At 35.8% G+C, this 20,809-nt stretch overlaps 3 protein-coding genes across 4 annotated transcripts; 2 read left to right on the forward strand and 1 right to left on the reverse strand.

The window, feature by feature from the left end:
- Nucleotides 1-3,534: 3,534 nt before the first annotated feature.
- Nucleotides 3,535-6,437, forward strand: LOC112052852 (uncharacterized). 2 transcript variants are annotated; one of them, XM_024092082.2, is made up of 3 exons: nt 3,535-3,692; nt 4,582-4,757; nt 5,668-6,437. In XM_024092082.2, the coding sequence occupies exons 1-3, from the start codon at nt 3,650-3,652 to the stop codon at nt 5,917-5,919; spliced, it is 471 nt and encodes a 156-aa protein (XP_023947850.2). In that variant the 5' UTR covers nt 3,535-3,649; the 3' UTR covers nt 5,920-6,437. The 2 variants fall into 2 exon arrangements, with proteins under 2 accessions (XP_023947850.2, XP_023947851.2); XM_024092083.2 differs by lacking the exon at nt 3,535-3,692 and adding an exon at nt 3,776-3,916.
- Nucleotides 6,438-7,668: 1,231 nt separating this feature from the next.
- LOC112052851 (peptidyl-prolyl cis-trans isomerase) lies at nt 7,669-9,099 on the reverse strand. The gene is made up of 2 exons (XM_024092081.2): nt 8,933-9,099; nt 7,669-8,313 (listed from the first exon to the last, which is right to left on the reverse strand). The coding sequence occupies exons 1-2, from the start codon at nt 8,999-9,001 to the stop codon at nt 7,885-7,887; spliced, it is 498 nt and encodes a 165-aa protein (XP_023947849.1). The 5' UTR covers nt 9,002-9,099; the 3' UTR covers nt 7,669-7,884.
- Nucleotides 9,100-9,601: 502 nt separating this feature from the next.
- Nucleotides 9,602-20,314, forward strand: LOC112052850 (methylthioribose-1-phosphate isomerase). Its single transcript, XM_024092080.2, has 7 exons — nt 9,602-9,983; nt 11,832-11,930; nt 14,148-14,284; nt 15,442-15,650; nt 16,853-17,016; nt 17,666-17,867; nt 18,925-20,314. Exons 1-7 carry the CDS (start codon nt 9,852-9,854, stop codon nt 19,038-19,040), a joined length of 1,059 nt encoding a protein of 352 aa, XP_023947848.2. The 5' UTR covers nt 9,602-9,851; the 3' UTR covers nt 19,041-20,314.
- Nucleotides 20,315-20,809: the final 495 nt, after the last annotated feature.

Raw genomic sequence — 20,809 nt, forward strand, 5'->3', positions numbered from 1 at the left:
TCGCCCAGGCGGATTTTTTGTTTTTGACTGAATAATTGATCGTTTTATTTTACTCGTAAATACCAACGTATTTGTAAACACAAAACCAACTATCTTAAGCGCTTTATAACCGAGTATGTTTAAGCAGAAAACGTATTACAGTGCCGAACATTCTTAAATCAGGTCGTCGACAATAACAAAAATGGCTCTCAAGGTTTAGAGCACATAAAAGAATATGAAAAGGGACCCGAGTCGCGAGCGAAGTGAATTGAAACAATGGAACAAAAGTAGGTACCTAATAGTGCAATTCAGAGGGACCAAATCAAATCTGGTTCTAGCGAATATGGTTTGCTTTGACCTCAATTCAGAGCCTCTGGATCAGTTACTAATGGGTCACTTTATAATTAAAAGTTTGAGTTCGATTTCTAGATAAGGTCAACTTGGGAACATAATAATGTAAGTTTTTTAATTTAATAATTTTAGTGTTGTGTTAATTTATGCCGTTTCTGAAAGAACTACGTGAAAGAACACTGTCTGAAAACCTAAATCTATTCTTTACATGGCTTGAACAAATACATCATCGGGTTAGCACCGCCTTCCAACTGATCAACTGTTAGAACAAATATCATGATATGTATAGTATGATGTTACTTTTCGCTTTTCAGTTCAGTTAATACGTTTTATGTTTTTAAAATCAGTTTTTTGTATTATTTTTTTTAATTTCTCTATTATTTGCTACAAACAGTGTACGTACTAGACTACGTATAAGTACTATTAATGTATTTCTCATAACGACATTAATTCATTCATTGAGTTCTCACGGTACATCTTTGCCGCTAGGGTGGTAACTAGCCACGGCCGAAGCCTCCCACCAGCTAGACCTGAACCAATTAAGAAAACTTCAATCAGCCCAGCCGGGGATCGAACCCAGGACCTTCGTTTTGTAAATCCACCGCGTAAACCACTCCGCCACGGAGGCCGTCAAAACCATGTGCGAGGAACTAATTTACGGATGTTACCATAAAACACTATCTGAATATTCATTATCAACCCATATTCGACTCACTGCTGAGCTCGAGTCTCCTTTCTGAATATACCTACAGTGAAATATCATGGCACAGCAGCGTAAGTGAGATACTGAGAATACCTTAAAAGAAAGAAATAACCATTTTTAAAGCGCATCCAAGGACTCAAACTTATGACCTCATGATTCCTTCTCTCGAACTAACGCCCATAGCGTTAGGACTAATGAGGCAGTAGTAGTATCTATATTATATGTATGCTTTAACAATGGATACACACGCGAACATTTCGGTCGAGGTTTAGTACCTTCATACATAACGAAACTATAAGGTAGACACCTAAACAAAAGCAGTAACGTGGAACCCCCATAAATTTAAACCCTCGCTGTCTAGTAGAAATGCTGGATCTCGAATTTCCGTTTGTCTCGTAAAAAATACAAAAAACAACAGATTCTTACATTTCCGAGGAAACTGTAAGGGCGGAAACATACTTAAAATCGATCCTGCCTATGCAATTCGTGTTTTGTACTTACATATCGTTGGGTGATTTTAGATATACCTATCATTAAATAAAAATTCGTAATAACCACAGTAATTAAGGGTATATAGTATCAACCTACAAAATAATACCGCCTTCAAAGTTATCAGAATCAGGTAGCACATACGATGTTATTTTTCGCCTTTAAGTTATATTGTGATTTTGAAGTCGGTTGAATTTTTATGTTAAAAACTTTTTATTCTTCTGTTTTTAGTGTGTCCTAACATAGTGAACATTCAACACATAAGAAAATGTTGGAATCTTAATTTGACCCGGTCTTCGATTAGGATGAAATTTTCCACACGCTCTGAATTCTGATGACAATACATGACTAGTTATGAAACGTCATTACAAATGCAATATGGCGGTCTCCCCAAGATGGCAGACTGGCTGTTTAAAATCCACCCCCATGATATGGATATCAAATGAAAGGGTTTGCTGTCAGGAATATGAAAAAAATAGTCACGTGACTTAAATCCAAAATGGCGAACGTCCAAGATGGTGGACAGGCTATTTGAAATGCACCCCATGACATGGGTACCTATCAAATGAAAGAATTTGCTGTCAGGAAAACGAAAAAAAACCATTTGTAATTTTTAGTGCGTGCTAAAAGCGTGTTATTTTAGTTTTTTAAACGATCATATTATTTAAATATAGTTTTATTGAGTTTAATTTAACACTCGTATTGAGCGGTCGCGTGGTCTGTTATAAGTGTGTCCCGAGTCATAACTCAACAAGTGGAGGGGCCTTTGTTTCTGCACTGTAAACGTTTCTTATTGATTCAGCCGTTCCTTTGCCACTACTGAATAAGCTAGTCTCGCGAAAAAGAGCAAAAGAAAAAGTCAACGTAGACTATGTGTGTCAAGAACAAGTTACAGTGCGCTCATCGAATGGCGTACAAAGCTTTCGCCTTTAATATCAACAGAGAACCACCTAGCGCCATCTATTATCTATTCTACGTACTACTACAATAATAATTTGTGCTACGTATACGTACAAAAAACTAAAATTTTATTGCTGAAGGGTCTAAATGTACCTTTTAAAATGTTTTTTAACAATCGTTGATGGAGGAAGAGCAGATAGTCCATGTGTACTAATTAGGTTTTCCACATTTTTGATAAAAGTTCAGCGATAAGTCGAAAAAAGCCAAAGCCAATAGCTGAAAAAAAAATCAGCCCTAGTTCTGATTTCGGACCATGGTTGCTCCCTGAACCCTCAATCATCAAAGGATAAACATATGTCTTAAAATTTATTATCCACCTGACCTATTACATATTTTGGTCTTTATTATCAACCTATTAAAACAAACAACAAATCAATTGACAAAATGACATTTAAGTACTGACTGTTTGATATAGATGTGACCGGTAAGCACCGTGAATGAAATGAAATGAAAATGAAATTTTTACATAGAATCTCACTTCAGTGTCAAAAATAAATAAAGGTTTTTTTCAAAATCGGTCCATAAATGACGGAATTATCGCTGAACATATGTAAAAAAAAACATACATACAGCCGAACGTAGAACCTCCTCCTTTTTGGAAATCGGTTAAAAAATAATAAGCACCGGATCACGTTTTTACATAGAATCTCAATTCAGTGTTAAAGATAGTGAATAAGCCTGCAGGTACAAGTACCTACCAGACTTTGCTGCTAGGCTTTTATGAAATACAAATTTTACTTGTATGTGGCTATACCAAGTAAACAAGTATATGGAAGAAGGCTAAAGGTCAAATCTGCGAAAAAGTAAAAAAATTATTTAATATAAAATTCGAGAACCTTCGCTTTCCTTGAAATCAGTTAAGAATGATGCCGTTAAAGATTGTAATAAGTTTGGGAATATTGTTTTCTTAAAACTGAGTTTCCGCTTTATTTAATAAAGGCACATTTTAAGCGTCGAGTGGGTACCTACTGGAGCGACAAGACTAAGTTTTAATTTTGTAAAGTAGTCGAAAAGTTGAGATTGTTTTCCTCGACCAGAGCGCTCGGGGTAAATGCGGGGGAGGGGTGAAGGGCGGAGACAGCAACAGGTCAGCAGAGCAGATCTGAGAAATGAGATCAATAGGCGACACAGGCTGTGGCGGGAGCATGCGCTCTAGACTCTAGAAACATGCGCCTTGTGCTCGCTCTAGCGCTAACGTTCCTTACTCCAGGTACGTCAAAACAAAGAAATTAATACGAATCTTATCGAAATTACCTTCATTTGTTATTAGTTGCTTGCTTAATCAGTGAAAGCTGCATTATAGTTTTGATACAGTTCTACCCCCAGTGAGTGTTCAGTGGTGTTTTTAAAAATGTCAAATTGTCTATGGTGCATTTGTTTATATCAATGGAAATTTTTAAATGCAGCTTGTTTCAGTGAAAATTAAGAGACTAGGTATTTCTAAAATAACTTTGTCTCAAAAGTAATTTATTGATTTAACGAGCTTTACCTACTTAACATTTAAATACCTATATTTTCATAGAACCTTCTAGCCTAGCATAGACAATGAAATTGTGTACAAACAAAAATCATCAACATTATAATATTACCCACCTATTTCAATACTTCGATGGTTATGTACCTAATCTAATAAAGGTGTACACTGTACAGTAGAACCTATATTGGAATTACAGCTAATTTACTGTAGGCAGGTATTCTATTCACTATTGATCTGTCAGAATGTAAGCGCCAAATACTGATTTCTGATGTTCACCACCATTTACGTGCTTAATACGTAAGATTTTCATCATCATCAGTTTATTTTGATTGCAGGGCAAGGCTATAGTTATAAGCTTGGGTATACTCACTAAGCGCAAGATGTTTCTCAACGCAGGTTTACAAGCTTTAGGGTGACAACCTTTTGTTGATTACCACAGTTGTGTCAGGACAGGACGTTGGTTATTTCTGAGACCTAATTTCGGATTTCCACAGATTATTGAAAATTTTAAAAGCTTGGAACCATGGCATCATAATCCGATGCCGCACCGGCTAACCGTTGTACTAAAGAGATTAATTTTAATGTTTGCAACATGTTTTTTTTTATTTTTCTATATTTGCAGGTAGGTCCGACCTTTTGCGCGACAGCGTGCACGTGACTTCGGCTGCAGCGCGCCCCAACAATGAGCTGTGGTGCTACAAGTGTCGCGCCGAGCAGCCTGACGACAAATGCGCCGACTTGCGTCAGAACAGCTCCTCACTCATACACAAGTGCCTCAACGAGAAGAGGATATGCATGGTAAACATACACTACACTCATTATTGACTAGTTCCTACTTTGTCATCGCACTGCAAGTGCGTCCATTTGCCCCAGAACAGCTCAAGAAGATATAAATGAGAAACACATACCACAGAACACTCTCAATCCTCACTACTTATATTTCACCAGAATAACTCCGCGCTCATCTATACTTATAATAAATCTGTCGTCAATTCTGTACGTGGAATATATTTCCAAAATAACTATCAGGGGGTGATTAGTGATCAATACTGATGCCAAAAATGCAATCAGTAAAATTTTTGTCTGTCTGTCTGTATGTTCGTTTTAGAAACAAAAACTACTCGGCGGATTTTAACGAAACTTGGTACAATTATTCTTCATACCTCTGGGCAGGTTATAGTATACCTTTCATCACGCTACGATCAATAGGAGCAGAGCAGTGAAGGAAATTGGGAAAACGGGAGAAGTTACTCCATTTTTACAGCGATACTACCTGTATGGGTTAGTTTAAAGAGGTTTAAGGGCGGACGAAGTCCCGGGCGTCCGTTAGTAAGCAATAATTGCCTAAACGAGAAAAAGAAATGCCTGGTTAACATAATATACCTATCACAGTACACCCTGATTCCTTACTACTTACTAGTTTGTTATAGAGCGACATGCACTAGTGCCTCAAGTAGAAGATCTGCCTGATAAACATAACACTATAAAGAACCTACTATACATTGTTATCGTATCTAGAATCTAGATCTATACCTTGCACTAGCGCGACAATGTCCGACATAGTAGGTACCAGTTGATTAAGCCTTAAAACATCTGAGCACCACTGTATCGCCAATATTTAGTTTGACTAAAATGTCCTCTGTTTGCATGTGGATATCGTTTTAACAAAACATTATACCTATTAACTAATGAATATTCTTTCATGCAGGTGAAACGGTTCTCCTACACGACTTCCACTGAAAATTCTACCACAGCGTTAACAATGTGGGCACTTGAGCGCAATTGCACCAAGAACTGTGAACCTGGCTGCATCGTCATCGGGGAAAGGACCAAACTATACTCTTGCACCTCATGTTGTGCTTCATCGCTGTGTAACTACGGCTCGGGGACCCAAACACTTATTACAGCTAATAGTGGTATATCAGCACTGTTCCTCCTCGTTTATGTAATGTTATCATAAGTAGGTTTATTAGTTACATACACGCTGATCTTTAAGAAATTTCCAACTCCACTGCAACAACTAACGCAAGTCATCATTATATAATCATGATGAACTTCCGCAAAGTAACGCCTGCTTCTATCCAATATTTAACGCAAGTCAGTTTTCCACAAACTTTTGAAAACATAGATAACTAGAGCAGTCTGTGTTGTCTGTTAATGTCAGGTAGTTTCTCACAGTTGGAATTTTCCAATTGATCAGAGTTTAGATAGAAAAATTTATGCCAATTTCGCTTTAATGTTTCTCGTTTAAATATTTGCTCAAAAAATTACGGTAGGTAATAAACCTACTTAATACCTACTTCAAAATAAATAAATTATTATTAAAAATCCCAGATTTGTGCCGTACCGCCTCTTACTGGTTACCTATAAAATAATATTAATTCAATTTTGCTTTCATTTTTTTATTAGCTGATTCACCGATTGTTTTCTGTTGGAAATCTTTTATTTAATAAAATAAGTATGTAAAATATTACAAAATGACTGTTATTTCAAACCTCCAGCCTATAACAATTTTAAATGCGAAATGTTAACGTTCTCAACGCAGTTGGTATTGCTATGGTTCTCAACAGAGATTCTATAATAGGTTTGATTCCCAGCTGGGGTCAGTTTTGAATTTTATAAAACCATAGAAATTTATACACATAGAAACCGTCAGACTGATAAAATAAACTTTATTTAGGTACCGAGTAAGCCCATTTCCATCATAGACTGCAGTCTGCATAATCATTTAACATCATTAAATTGCAGTTAAGAACTAAGAGTGAAGCCAAAAAAGAATAAGAAAAGAAAACTGATTATTTAACAGTCATATCTTAAATGTTAAAAGACCAATATTATCCCCGTTCCTATCCAATAATCTGTTAGCAGTGGGTACGACAACAGTCCAGCGAACGGGGTTCGAACCCACCTTTCGGTGTATGCTATGCTGGAGGCCGTTGGATCAGCTTCCACCTTCACACAGGAAGTAAAACTATAAGAAATGTAAACAGTAATTGTTATCAATTGTAAATTATATTACTGTATGACTTTTTCAAAAGAGCAACTGTTGAGTTTCTTGCCGGTATCTCCTTAGCAGAACCTGCCTTCCGAACCGGTGGTAGAATCTTTACAAATAGTCAACTGACGGGTCAAAAGTGCTTGTAAACTGAGCCTACTTGAAATAAATGATTTTTGATTTGATTTGATTTGCTCCTTTATCGTTGAGCTATTGAGGCGTCAAAAATGATAAACACCGTAAGTAGTAATAAATAATCTCCATTGTGGTGAAATCTACAGTTAATTCATGAAATATTAACCTTTACCTCACTAATTCACTATTCACGTGAAGCGACAAGATGACGTACTCCATACATGCATAACGATTGATATTTATATCTATGTAGGTGTTTGTACTGATATAAAATACCTATATGCAGCCTTACAACAGTGTGACATTGCTGTGACCTTCAGTGATTCATGTTTTATACTCTACCTGGTTTTATTTATGTACATGTGAATATTAGCTATTTGTTTATGACAACTACAAGGAAACAATGGAAAAAAACATTTACTGAAAAAGAAAAATTCAAGTTATTAAATTACTAAAACATAGTATACTTTATTCTACATTTGACTTCATCAATTTATTCGTTTTTATATCAAGTAACCTCTTATAGTAATAAATTATTTATTAACACTATTAAGTACTGGATACAAAATAAAAGGCATATTAGTTATATAAGTTAATTTATTATGAATAAACAATGCACAGAAGTAAATGCAATTTTTTTAGTTGCAATGCTAGATCATAGTTTAAATTTTTTACAACATAATTGGAATGACCTCAAACTTTATAAATGTTATATACTGACTGGGAAGGTTTGCTTCGGAGGACATTACACATAACTTAAAATATTGCGTTTTATTATATAAATATTACAGTATCTTAAGAAAGCTGGCCACAGTCAGCGATGACAATCTTCTTGGATGGCTTGCCAGACTGGGAGCCCAGGGCTTCCACTTGTTTCACAACATCCATGCCTTCTACCACATTGCCAAACACGACGTGTCTGCCGTCCAACCAGGAAGTCTTGACAGTGGTTACAAAGAATTGAGAGCCGTTAGTGTTGGGGCCAGCGTTTGCCATAGAGAGAGCTCCGGGTCCGGTGTGCTTGAGGATGAAGTTCTCATCAGCAAACTTCTCCCCGTAGATGGACTTGCCGCCAGTGCCGTTGTGGTTGGTGAAGTCACCCCCTTGCAACATGAAGTTGGGGATGACACGGTGGAAGGTGGAGCCTCTGTAGCCGAAGCCCTTTTCACCAGTGCATAGCGCACGGAAGTTTTCACATGTTTTTGGAGTGACGTCAGTTCTTAACTGAAACAAGAAGAATTACAAATCATATACATACTTTACACATACAAAATTTGGTTTAGGGAAATTTTTAATTTAATTTCACTGCACCAACATCAAAAGAAATAAGTTCTTGTAAATATAAATGTATACTTGTATAAAAACTTAATTATGTAAATTAACTTATATGTATAATTAATAAGATTTTTCCTCCCGCCATTACTTGATTTACGAGCGCTAGTGAAAAAAGAATAACGCGGCAAAGACATACTTGGCGCAATTACAAACATCATGAAATGGTGTGCACCCATCATGGCATTTTCCGCACTCCTGATCAAGGTCCTAACGTATTGACCTTCTCAAAGTAATCTCGGTCGGTGATAATTACTACAAGAATATATATATATAGACATATACCTACTCTAACATACCATTTAATTAATATACAAAATGTCAAAAATTCAAAGCAGTAAAATCCGTAAGTGAAAATGTTAAAAATGTTAACGACAGGATAAAAAAAATCAGATCTTAGTGTCGGTCGTTTCGTTTTTCATTAAAGCGTGGTAGGTCAGACACGCCGGCCGGGTGAACACTCCCTTTCTTACATTACCTACTAATCTACTACTTATAGTATAAAACTTACCTCAACGACGATTCTTCCCAATGGTGCACCATCGACGGCCACATCCAAAAATACTCGGGGCAAGCTCATTTTAGTAAATCCTTACAATTCACCAACCTATTTAAAGAAAAGAACGGCAGAATGACGATGCGTCTCTCGTTAATGCCGGGCGGAAATTAAAGAAGTCATAGACAAACTAGATTATTTGACTTCCTCTTTGCGTTCAAAAACAGATAACTGAAAAAACTATTAGCAATAGCAAATAACAATTTGAAAAGTATATTTTAGACAGTTTTAAATTGAAGGATAGTTATATTACATATACTTTAAATAAAACTGAATACAGCTGAACACTAAAAGTCTAAAAATATACCTAAATAGACTAACCACACTTTAACAGTTTCTTTGATTTCTTAGTTTCTCAAAATAAAAAATTTAATTTTTTTCGGAAATAATGATTTTATTAAACATTGAATGAAAAAATATTAAAATTCATCAGTAAACTGGTTTATATGTGTATAGATTATTTGCTACAGTTAATCATTTTATGGTTTTTCGAGAATTTTAAAATAGACTTTGTTTCATGAGATTGGAATGTGTAAAGATTTCCTTTTCTTTTTGACTAAAAAAACTAGAATCTATTGCACTGACAAAGCTGAACGTGTGTCAAACTGTCAATGTCAATGTCATGAATTTGTCAAATAGTGGTCAGCTGTCGATTTTCTCCTTACTTTTCTTTCGATTCCACATTTTAAAGAAACTTTTCTTTTCAAACATTTTATATGTCGTGTCTCATTATCACCAGTTACGCATTACATACAGATATATATATATTTTTGACGAATTTACCTCAATGCCAAATTAGTTAAGCGTCTAAAGTTTTTTACTACTTGTGGCGAGCCTCAAATTTAACGTTCTTGAGCTTATAAATTAGATAAAAATGAGCTTAGAATCAATAAGGTATGAAAGAGGAAGATTGGAAATTCTAGATCAGTTGTTGCTGCCTCTGCAAACAAGATATGTTAAAGTACAGGGAGTTGAGGATGGCTGGAAAGTTATCAACAAAATGCAGGTATGTTCTAAATATTACGACCATTTTATATAATAAGTAAGTACTTATATTGTTTATCAAGAAAAAAGATAGTCTCAAAAATATATTTTTAAAATTACTTTCACATAATTGTAAATCCATCTCATAAATCTTAGGAGTTTTATGGGATGGATGGAGGATTTTTAACTATATTATGAATACTTTAACGATTCTTATAGAGACTTTAGTCATTGTTATAAAGAAGTAGCTTTTATAAAATGTGTACACAGTATTTGAACAATTACGAATATATAATAAATATTTGTTTTATAATCTTATAATTGTATGTTTTGTAATCTAGAAAATTTCCAGTAACAGTCCATAGTTAGAAACTTAGTGTAGGCATTGCTGTAGTATTATCATTAACATTAATGATCAAACTTCATTATGCTAAGCACACTGAACTGCAGTAAAGCAGTGTGGTGGGTACTAATTTTTGTTTCTAACATAGGGTTAATTATGAAAAAGTGTGTTAAATATATTAATTGACTAGCACACCCCACAGTTTCACCCACAAAGTTCCATTTCCTGTTAGAATATGGGGATATAATATAGCCTCACTCTCACAAATACAGTGACTTTCTAGTGGTAAAAGATCATCACTAACCATCTTTGCTAAGATTAGATAGAATCTATACTAATTTTAGTATAGATGATCAGAAATTGAATTTACCTAGTTGAGAACTAGAGTGGGTGGCATAATTTGAATAAGCTACTGTGGGGAAATTAATCTTTATAAGATAGCTTTTGACTACAACCTCACCTGATAGTAAGTGATGATGCAATCTCAGATGGAAGTGGGACTTATTTGTTAGGAGTGGGATAAAAATCCACACCCTTTTCAGGTTCCACACAACATCATACTGGAATGCTAAATCATTTGGTAGTATGTCCTGTAGGGTGGTTGTCACAACTTGTCACATTTGAAGCCTCCCTGATGATATTCCATATTAGAAAGGATATCCAAAGCTGCTTTAGTAGAATGTTACCAAATTTGGCTAGGCAGGGACACAAACAAGAGCAGACAATAAGTGTTAAGTAACTTTGTATACAGGGTAAGATTGTTAGCAAAGCTACCTTTAAATACTAAGTGAGAAATTTTTGTATTAATTCTCAAATAGAGACAGCTACAGACAGCTACAGACAGATTATATAACAATATATGAAGATAATTCCACAAAATTATATAAATACGACCCTAACTTATTCAACTTATATATCTATTTTTTTTTTTTCATTATTTAATATGTTTATAATAATAATTAGTGTCTCACAATTTTTTTGATATGTGTATATGTGTATAGATATATTCTGCAATATATGAAATTATTATTATACCAACTATATAAAAATAAGTCTGGTTTTCCTTCCTGATGCTGTAACTGAAAAACGCACGAACCAATTTCCACATTTTTGCATTTGTTGGAAAGGTCTCGGGCTCCGTGAGGCTTATAGCAAAGAAAATTCAGGAAAAGGTAGGGGTAGGATAGGTATAGAATAGGGGTAAGGTAGGGTAGGGGTAGGGAAGCGGTAGAGTTGGGTAGTGGTAGTTGAAAGTTTACATCGAGCTTCACGCGGACAAAGTCTAAGAGTATTTTGTCAGACCTGGGTGACGTTGTCGCATGGGTTCGTCGACTTTTCGCGGATGATAGCAAAATAAATAAATCATTATATAATCATGATGAACTTCCGCAAAGTAACGCCTGCTTCTATCCAATATTTAAAAGTCGTGGGCGTTCGCTAGTTATATGTTGTCGCTAGATACATGTTGAATCCATGGAGTAAGATATTCATCTTCCTCACAATTAATGTACTTAACCATTGTTTTAGGTCAGAGGTGCTCCTGCTATAGCAATTGTTGGATGCTTATCTTTGGCAATAGAACTACTCAAAGAAGACTGCTCAGATAAAAAAGTTATGAGGCAAGAGGTCAGTTGATAAGTTACAGTAGTTATTATTGTTAGATGTGATAAAGTCAAATTGGTTTTGTTACAAAATTAAAATGTTGTAATAGTAGGTTGTACAGCATATGAAAATTTCATTAATATTTTCAATATATAACTATAGAAATATATTTTTAAGCATCACTATTTTATGTAATACTAGCGGGCGCCAACCACTTTGCAAATATCGTGGAAACTATGATTTTTTTCAGGATAATAAATAATGTATATATTGCTTAATGACCTCCTCTAATCTACCAGTCAAAGTCCCACATAAATTGGTTCAGTTGCTCCAGCAATCAGCCTAGACAAACAAAATTTTTAAAAACTCTATGTGCTGCTTCTATACTATAATTTTTTGCCAAATATCTCTTTTCATGATAAATCATATCATATCATGATAAATGAAAATGTTATTTTAGATTTGACCTCCATTGGTCGTAATTTTTCTTTCTCTTATTTTGAGATATTTCATGTTGTGCTGAAATAGGCTTGCAGATTGGTGCAGCGTTTTCTGTAGTTATAAATGATGCAACAAATATATTTCATTTCATTTAACTTTTCTTTATATTATTAATCATTATAAACATCTATTATTATAAATATGAAAGACTGTCTGTCTGTCTGTTATCTTTTCACGGCTAAACGGCTGAACCAACCAAGTTAAATTTTAGTATAATGGTAAATGGAATCTTGGAGCAAAACATACCTACTTTTGACACTAAATTAAAAATAGAAAGGGTTGAAAGTTTGTATGGAAAGTCCTTCATTTTTATTTAGAGTTACAGTTTACAAATTTGTTTGCAAATCATGAAAAAAATACGAAATATATTATGATAAAAGAATTTTTAAAATTCAACTCCTAAAATGGTGAAAGTTTACATTGATTTTCACGCGGACAAATTCGCGTGCGTCCGCTAGTAAGCCTATAATAATCACTATAGTTGTGTATCATAAATTCTAATCCTACTAATACTATAAACGCGAAAGTTTGTATGGATGTTTGTTACTCCTTAACGCCGCTATTACTGATCCGCTGAATTTTGGAATGGAAATAGATTTTACTATGGATTAAACATAGGCTACTTTTCATCCCGGAAAAATCCATGGTTCCCGTGGGATTTGTAAAAAACTGAATTCCACGCGGACGAAGTTGCGGGCGTCCGCTAGTAGTATTTATAGGGAAGTAAACCATAACTAAAGGAATTATATGCTAATATTGTAATGATAATGGCTCACAGCGCTACTGATTAGTTGAACTATAAATAAAATTCTATAACACCACAGTACACATTTTAAACTGTATGTAATCATATAGTGATTATTTCACTTGTGTACTTGAGAATTAAGTTCAATTTTATGAGAATGTCACCATAATATGACGATAAACAATGGTATGTTCAAACAATATAATATATTTCATTATCCACAAGGATGATGAAAAGTCTTAACCCTTCAATAAATAAAGAATTTCACATCCCTGAATCATTAAGAACAGACTTCATACAATTTTTCTCACCGCTTATGTCACCCTTGAAGAATGAAGCTAGAATAATGTGTTTAAACAAACAAACTCTTCCGCTTTAAAATTTTAATTAGCTGACGCCGCGCGGTTTCACCCGCGTGGTTCCCGTTCCCGTAGGAATACGGGAATAATATATAGCCTATAGCCTTCCTCGATAAATGGGCTATCTTACACTGAAAGAATTTTTCACATTGGACCCGTAGTTCCTGATATTAGCGCGTTCAACTAAACAAACAAACTTTTCAGTTTTATAATATTACTAGCGGTAGCCCGCGACTTCGTCCGCGTGGAATTCAGTTTTGCACAAATTCCGCGGGAACCGTGGATTTTTCCGGGATGAAAAGTAGCCCATGTAGCATGTTAATCGAGAGTAAAATCTATTTCCATTCCAAATTTCAGCCAAATCGCTTCAGCAGCTGCAGCGTAAAAGAGGAACAAACATACTTACACACTTACACACAAACTTTCGCCTTTATAATATTAGTGTGATTAGTATATATATCAATAACATTTTAAATGTGCATCTTGAGTGACGGCGTATTGCGTATGCTCATGTTAAAATTTAAGAAGTCGCATTATGGACAAAATCAAACTTTGTTTTTACGCCGTGGTTTTCGCAAACACGATACGCCGTCAGTCAAGAATTGCACTAAAATTAGTTTATCTCATTAATCTCAGATTGAAGGCAAATTAAACTATCTGGTGTCGGCGCGGCCAACAGCTGTTAATATAAAATTAGCAGCGGACGATCTTATTAATTTGGCAAATAGTTTGAGCGCAGATGAGAATGTCACAGCTAATGATTTCAAAGAGAGGTATGTGATGCACTAATTTAATTATTTTATATCATTTACGAGTACCTATTACTACAGGTTGTGTTTTATAATTTACTGGCGCCGCTCGCGGTTTTACGCACAAATGCAATGAGGATTTTTATTGGCGTGCACTTTATAGATGCCAAAATGCACTGCCTACCTTGTATTGCAGTATTAATCTTCCAGTTTTTACAAAGAATTGTATAGCCTGCCTACTACTACTACCACTTTTGACGGCCTCCGTGGCGCAGTGGTATGCGCGGTGGATTTACAAGACGGAGGTCCTGGGTTCGATCCCCGGCTGGGCAGATTGAGATTTTCTTAATTTGTCCAGGTCTGGCTGGTGGGAGGCTTCGGCCGTGGCTAGTTACCACCCTACCGGCAAAGACGTACCGCCAAGCGATTTAGCGTTCCGGTACGATGCCGTGTAGAAACCGAAAGGGTGTGGATTTTCATCCTCCTCCTAACAAGTTAGTCCGCTTACATCTTAGATTGCATCATCACTTACCATAAGGTGATATTGTAGTCAAGGGCTAACGTGTAAAGAATAAAAAAAAAAAAAAAAAAACCACTGTATAATATACAGCGTGTTGCGAAGTATTTCCCATAACTTCAAGGTGTTGACAAGTTCACATATAGGAGCCGAACTGCATAACTATTTTTTTTTAACTAAAAGAACTTTTTATGTTTTTATATTATAAAGAAATTCAAATAATTCCGACTATCCATGTAACACAAGCCTTTATTCTTGCATTTTAAATTACGTAGTCGTAGTGGTAAGACTGTCGATATCGACGAGTTATTGCAACTGGCACTCCAAACTTCACTAGTGAGCTACTTCATGATATTTATCAACGAATAAGTTTGACTAGGTCTTAATATAAGGGATACAATTTAAGATCTATTTATAAAAGAAATATTTTTTACTCCGAAAATATTCATTTAAGAACACATGTTCCTTGGAGATGTTTAATTAATTTTCCTCAAAGACTATAACCCTAGAGTTATGGGAAATACACCCGAGCACCCTGTATACAGTGGGAATATAGAGATAAAAAGTATGCTATGCTTCTATTTCGACACATATCCTATGTGCTATTAATTTTTTGCCTGTAACTTGATATGACTTATTATGATTAGGTGTGTGATTTTATCAGGTTCATCAAAAGCATAGAGAACATGCTAATAAAGGATATAGAGGACAACAAGGCGATAGGCAAGTTCGGCTGCGAGGCAATACTGAGCAGGTTGGAAGGTGATAGTCATGTGAGGGTGCTGACTCACTGCAACACTGGCTCACTGGCCACAGCGGGGTACGGCACTGCGCTGGGCGTTATACGCTCACTGCACGCAGCCAAACGATTAGGTATGTAACTTTATAAAAAAAAACTTGCTAGTAAAGTATATAGAGAGGACAACAAGGCGATAGGCAGGTTCGGCTGTGAAACTCTACTGAGCAGGTTAGAAGGTGACAGTCATGTGAGGGTGCTGACTCACTGCAACACTGGCTCACTGGCCACAGCGGGGTACGGAACTGCACTGGGCGTTATACGCTCACTGCATGCTGCCAAACGACTAGGTTTGTAACTTTATTGACAAAAAACATGATAGTAATGGACGTAAAAGACACAAGTGGTTAGAAAAATTCAACTATGGAGCTGTACTAATAAACAAATTGCCATAAGATGTTGACGGTGACGTGATATTGCTGACACAATACAACACTGAGTTGCCGGCAATAGAGCATGCCGCGCAACGATTAGGTTTGTAACTTTATTATTTAAAAACCATGGTAGCGATGGACGTAGAAGACACAAGTGGTTAGATAAATTCAACTATGGTTGTACTAAACAAATTGCCATAGAATATTGACGGTGACGTGATATTGCTGACACAATACAACACTGAGTTGCCGGCAACAGCACAGCATGCCGCGCAACGATTAGGTTTGTAACTCTATTGCTTAAAAACATGGTAGCGATGGACGTAAAAGACACAAATGGTTAGAAATTAACTATGGAGCTGTACTAAACAAATTGCCATAGGACATTGACAGTCACGTGATATTGCTGACACATTACAACACATAACGATGGACGTAAAAGACACAAGTGGTTAGAAAAATTCAACTATGGTGCTGTACTGAACAAATTGCCATAGGATATTGACAGTACAACACGTTAAAATACTGAGTTGCCGGCAATACAGCATGCCACGAAACGATTAGGTTTGTAACTTTAATGTTTAAAAACTTGCTAATGTAGGATAGAGGGACATAAAAAGGCGGCAGGCAAGTTTGGTCCCAAAAATAATGATCTTCAAACACCAATTTCACTTTACCAGTAGAGTGGAAACATAGCAAAGAAACTTCTACTCCCAAGTCCCAGCACGCCTAGGACGCGGCAATAACATTGAATCACGAGAGAGATAGTGGACCAATAGCGACGGAATCGAACTCTCTCTTTCGCTCTCTCTCTCTCTCTGATGGGTATGGGACGATAAGTAAGAGGCATCCTATAGAGATACAGGAGAAATATTAGCTATAAACTTTTGTTGTGGATATTTCAGAGCACGTGTACTGCACTGAGACCCGGCCGTACAATCAGGGCGCCAGGCTGACGGCCTACGAACTGGTGCACGAGAAGATACCCTCCACGCTCATCGTTGACAGCATGGTGTCAGCGCTCATGCATGCGAGGAATATCACCGCTGTGGTGGTCGGTGCTGACAGGGTACGTGCCAGCTTATAATACGATGCAATCTAATATGACGTTTCAGAACATCGTGCGTTAATCTAATAAAAGATTTTAGGTATCAGTGGTGACGTAGAGGCGCGGCGGCAGTGCAACACCCTGCGTGCCTCTGCCTTTGATTCGGAGGGCGTAGTTTCGAATCTGGTCTGGGGCATGCACATACAACTTTTCAGTTATGTGCATTTTAAGAAATTAAATATAACTTGTCTTAAACAGTGAAGGAAAAACATTGTGAGGAAACCTGAGAATTTTGTTAATTCTCTATGTGTGTGAAGTCTGCAATCCGCATTAGGCCAATAAGGTGGACTAAGGCCTAACGCCTCTCATTCTGAGAGGAGACTAATGTTCAACAGTGAGCCGAATATGGGTTATTAATGATGAAGTATAAGGAATAATCTGCATAATTTACCTTATCTTACCTTACCTGGATATAGGCCTCTTGCATGGCCCTCCAAGCAAAACGGTCTCGAGCCGTCAGCATCCAGCGGCTCCCTGCAACCCGCTTGATATCCTCGGTCATAAGGTTAGTCAGCAACCAAGTCTCGGATCCGTAGGTCATCACTGGCAACACGAACTGATCGAAGACTTTTGTCTTCAAATCTGCATAATTTATTTTTTTTAATTCAAGGTAGCAGCGAACGGTGACACTGCAAACAAAATAGGCACATACCAGATAGCGATAGTGGCGAAGCATCACAATGTACCGTTTTATGTGGCGGCGCCGCTCACGTCCATAGACATGGCGCTCAAGTCCGGCGAGCGGGTCAAGATAGAGGAGCGCCCGGACAGGGAGATGACGCATATTGGCGAACACAGGATCGCGGCACCAGGTTAGTATACAGGGTGCTCGGGAGAATTTCCCATAACTCTAGGGTTATATTCTTTATGGAAAATTATTTAAAAATGTCTAAGGAACATGTGTTCTAAAATGAATATTTTCGGAGTAAAAACCATTTCTTTGAATATTTAATAATTGCTAGTGAAGTGCGGAGTGCCAGTTGCAACATCTAGTCGATATCGACAGTCTTACCACTACGATTACGTATTTTAAAATGCAAGGATAGATAAAGTGTGTTAAATGGATAGTCGGAATTATTTGAATTATTTAAAAAAAAAACATAAACAGTTTTTTTGTAGTTAAAAAAAATTAGTCATGCAGTTTGGCTCCTATAAATGGACTTGTCAACACGTTGAAGTTGTGGGAAATACTCCGTAACACCCTGTATATTATAATAACATAGCAGACGCCCGCGACTTAGTCTACGCTAAATTCGGGAACCATTGAAATTGGGATAAAAAGTAGCTTAAATATGACTCAGTAACCTCAGCTTTCAGTGAAATTCCCATTGAAATTGGTTCATTCGTTCCAAAGAGTAAACAGACAAACAGACATATAGGTAATAGTCATTTATGTCACTGTCACATATCGAGGGCCATTGTAGCACGAATGATTTTTGTGCACAATAGACAGGCTTACAACGTGTTGTGGCATACGATACTTTTTCTACAATCATGATAAAATAAATAAGACTTGATAAAACTTGGTAAATAATATATATTGGCGTTAGGCAATGGCCTCCTCGATTTTGTATCGGCGTGGCCTTCTAAATTTTGCCTCTAACAAGGAAGCCTGAATTTTTGTAGCCAATGCCATGGAACTATTTAAAAATATCATTGTAGCACGGTTTCCCGTGTGGTAATGAACAATACCAAACAACCTGTAGGAATATCTTTGTGATATGCTTTGAGGTTTTCTATTGAGTGCTTTGAGATTACGAAATGGGAGTAGAGAAAAGAATTTTCAAAATTGGTTTAGTAGATCCAGAGATTACCTACAACATCGCAAACTTTACCACTTTATAATATTAGTATTCAATTTTTTTTCAGGTATAAATTGTTGGAATCCATCGTTCGACGTCACGCCGGCATCACTAATAACTGGAATCATAACAGAGAAAGGCGTTTTTACACCCGACAAATTATATGAAGAAGTTCCTAAATAATATTTTCTAAAACTCGTTTTATTGCTAAAAGTTATTATAATATAAATATCTAGATTTTATTAATAGAGTTCCTAGATTTTTTAATAGTCAGATAAAGCATGTGACGGAATAAATCTGATAACATGTTTTGTTTTAGTTATTTTTGATGTGAGTACTGCTCAAATTTTAGAAATGCTTTATTTTTTATTATTTATTTAATAACTAACTGTCTCATTTGTTCAGCGGTAAGCCTATGTGATTTTTGATCACAGGGTTCAAATTGTGGGTTCAACCCACAAACCATATTTGAAATTAATGACATACTGAGCTTTTCTTCTAAGAAATTTTCAGTATATATTATCAGCCTCTGGGAGCACTTTAAGCTCTTGGTCGCGATCATTGCCATCGGCCTAAGTTCGCCATCCCGAATTGTAGCAGCGTGGTGGGTCAGCTCCATATCCCATTTCTGAGGAAGCCTGGGTGAACTAGTAGGCCGTTAAAATAGGCTGATAACTTAATAACTAAAAGCTCCTTTATCCTTATTGCAAATGACTCAATCGCAAATGTCTCCAAGTTTAACTGCATTGAAATATACTCAGTGGAACATAATTGAGTGAGCCGAATATGGGTTGATAATGATGATGATGATGAAAAAAACAGTCTCTTTTTTTAAGATTAAGCGTGCTCCCAAATTTGGAAATATCCTAACATAAGTCAAATCACTGTTATATTTATTTTAAACAAGTATTTTTGTGATATTATTGACAATTCAGAGAGAGAATTTAAGTGAGAATTCCTTACTCATTTGGGGCCCTTAACTAATTTCGATATAGGGACCCTTCAAGGCACGCTACGCCACTGATACAGATATACAATAAAATGATTCTACACATCACTAAGAGAGCATAGATCAACCTCTGCCTGCTATACTATTGCCATACCCTCTCCTAAGTTCCTAACAGTCCTATCAAACTAATATGAAGGGAACAATAATATTGGTCATAAAAGATATGGCAAATATTCCTAAAAATAATAAAAATAACACTCATAAATCAGCTAATAAAAGAAACTGGAATTGTAACTAATTAGGTATACCTGATAAGATCATCTATATTTTGTAACGAACATTGTAGCTTTATAAATACCTATACAATATTTATAATAAATTTGTGGTAAGTATACAAAATGTTAAATCTCTTAGTACAGCTCATTGTTATAAATAATTATACCATATCTATGTAAGTAATGCTTTACTGTAAAACTTGTTATAATTAAATAAAAATATTTTTGCTAAAGTTGTAGACTTAATTTAGTTTTATGATTTTATTAAATAGAAATAAATCATCTCATTCCCTGCTGAACCATTATAATACATTGATTTTTTAAACTTTAAAAATAAATAAAGGAAGCATCCTTTATTTATTTTTAAGTAGTTTAGTACCATTAACTAAATTATGTGGTCTTTATTTATCATTGCAGAAAAAATAGATATTTAAATATCTATTTTTATAATAATATATATAAATATAATAAGATATATAAATAATAAAAAGTCCACTTGACTCCAATGGCACCTACTGGTTACATTGAACCTGTGTTGTGTTGGTGTGACTGTTGCAAAGAGTAAACTAACATATTTTATAGGACTGGTGTGACTGGACTGAGTCCACAATAAATATTTTGAGGGTTTATTTTAGTGTTCATAGGCACTCAAGTATTAAACCCAGGTTTAATCCTTATCCAAACTGTGGACGTAGACTCTGTCTACGATTCAAACTATAGTGCATCTG

Source organism: Bicyclus anynana, chromosome 12 (genome assembly GCF_947172395.1).
Source record: "Bicyclus anynana chromosome 12, ilBicAnyn1.1, whole genome shotgun sequence".
NCBI lineage: Eukaryota > Metazoa > Arthropoda > Insecta > Lepidoptera > Nymphalidae > Bicyclus > Bicyclus anynana.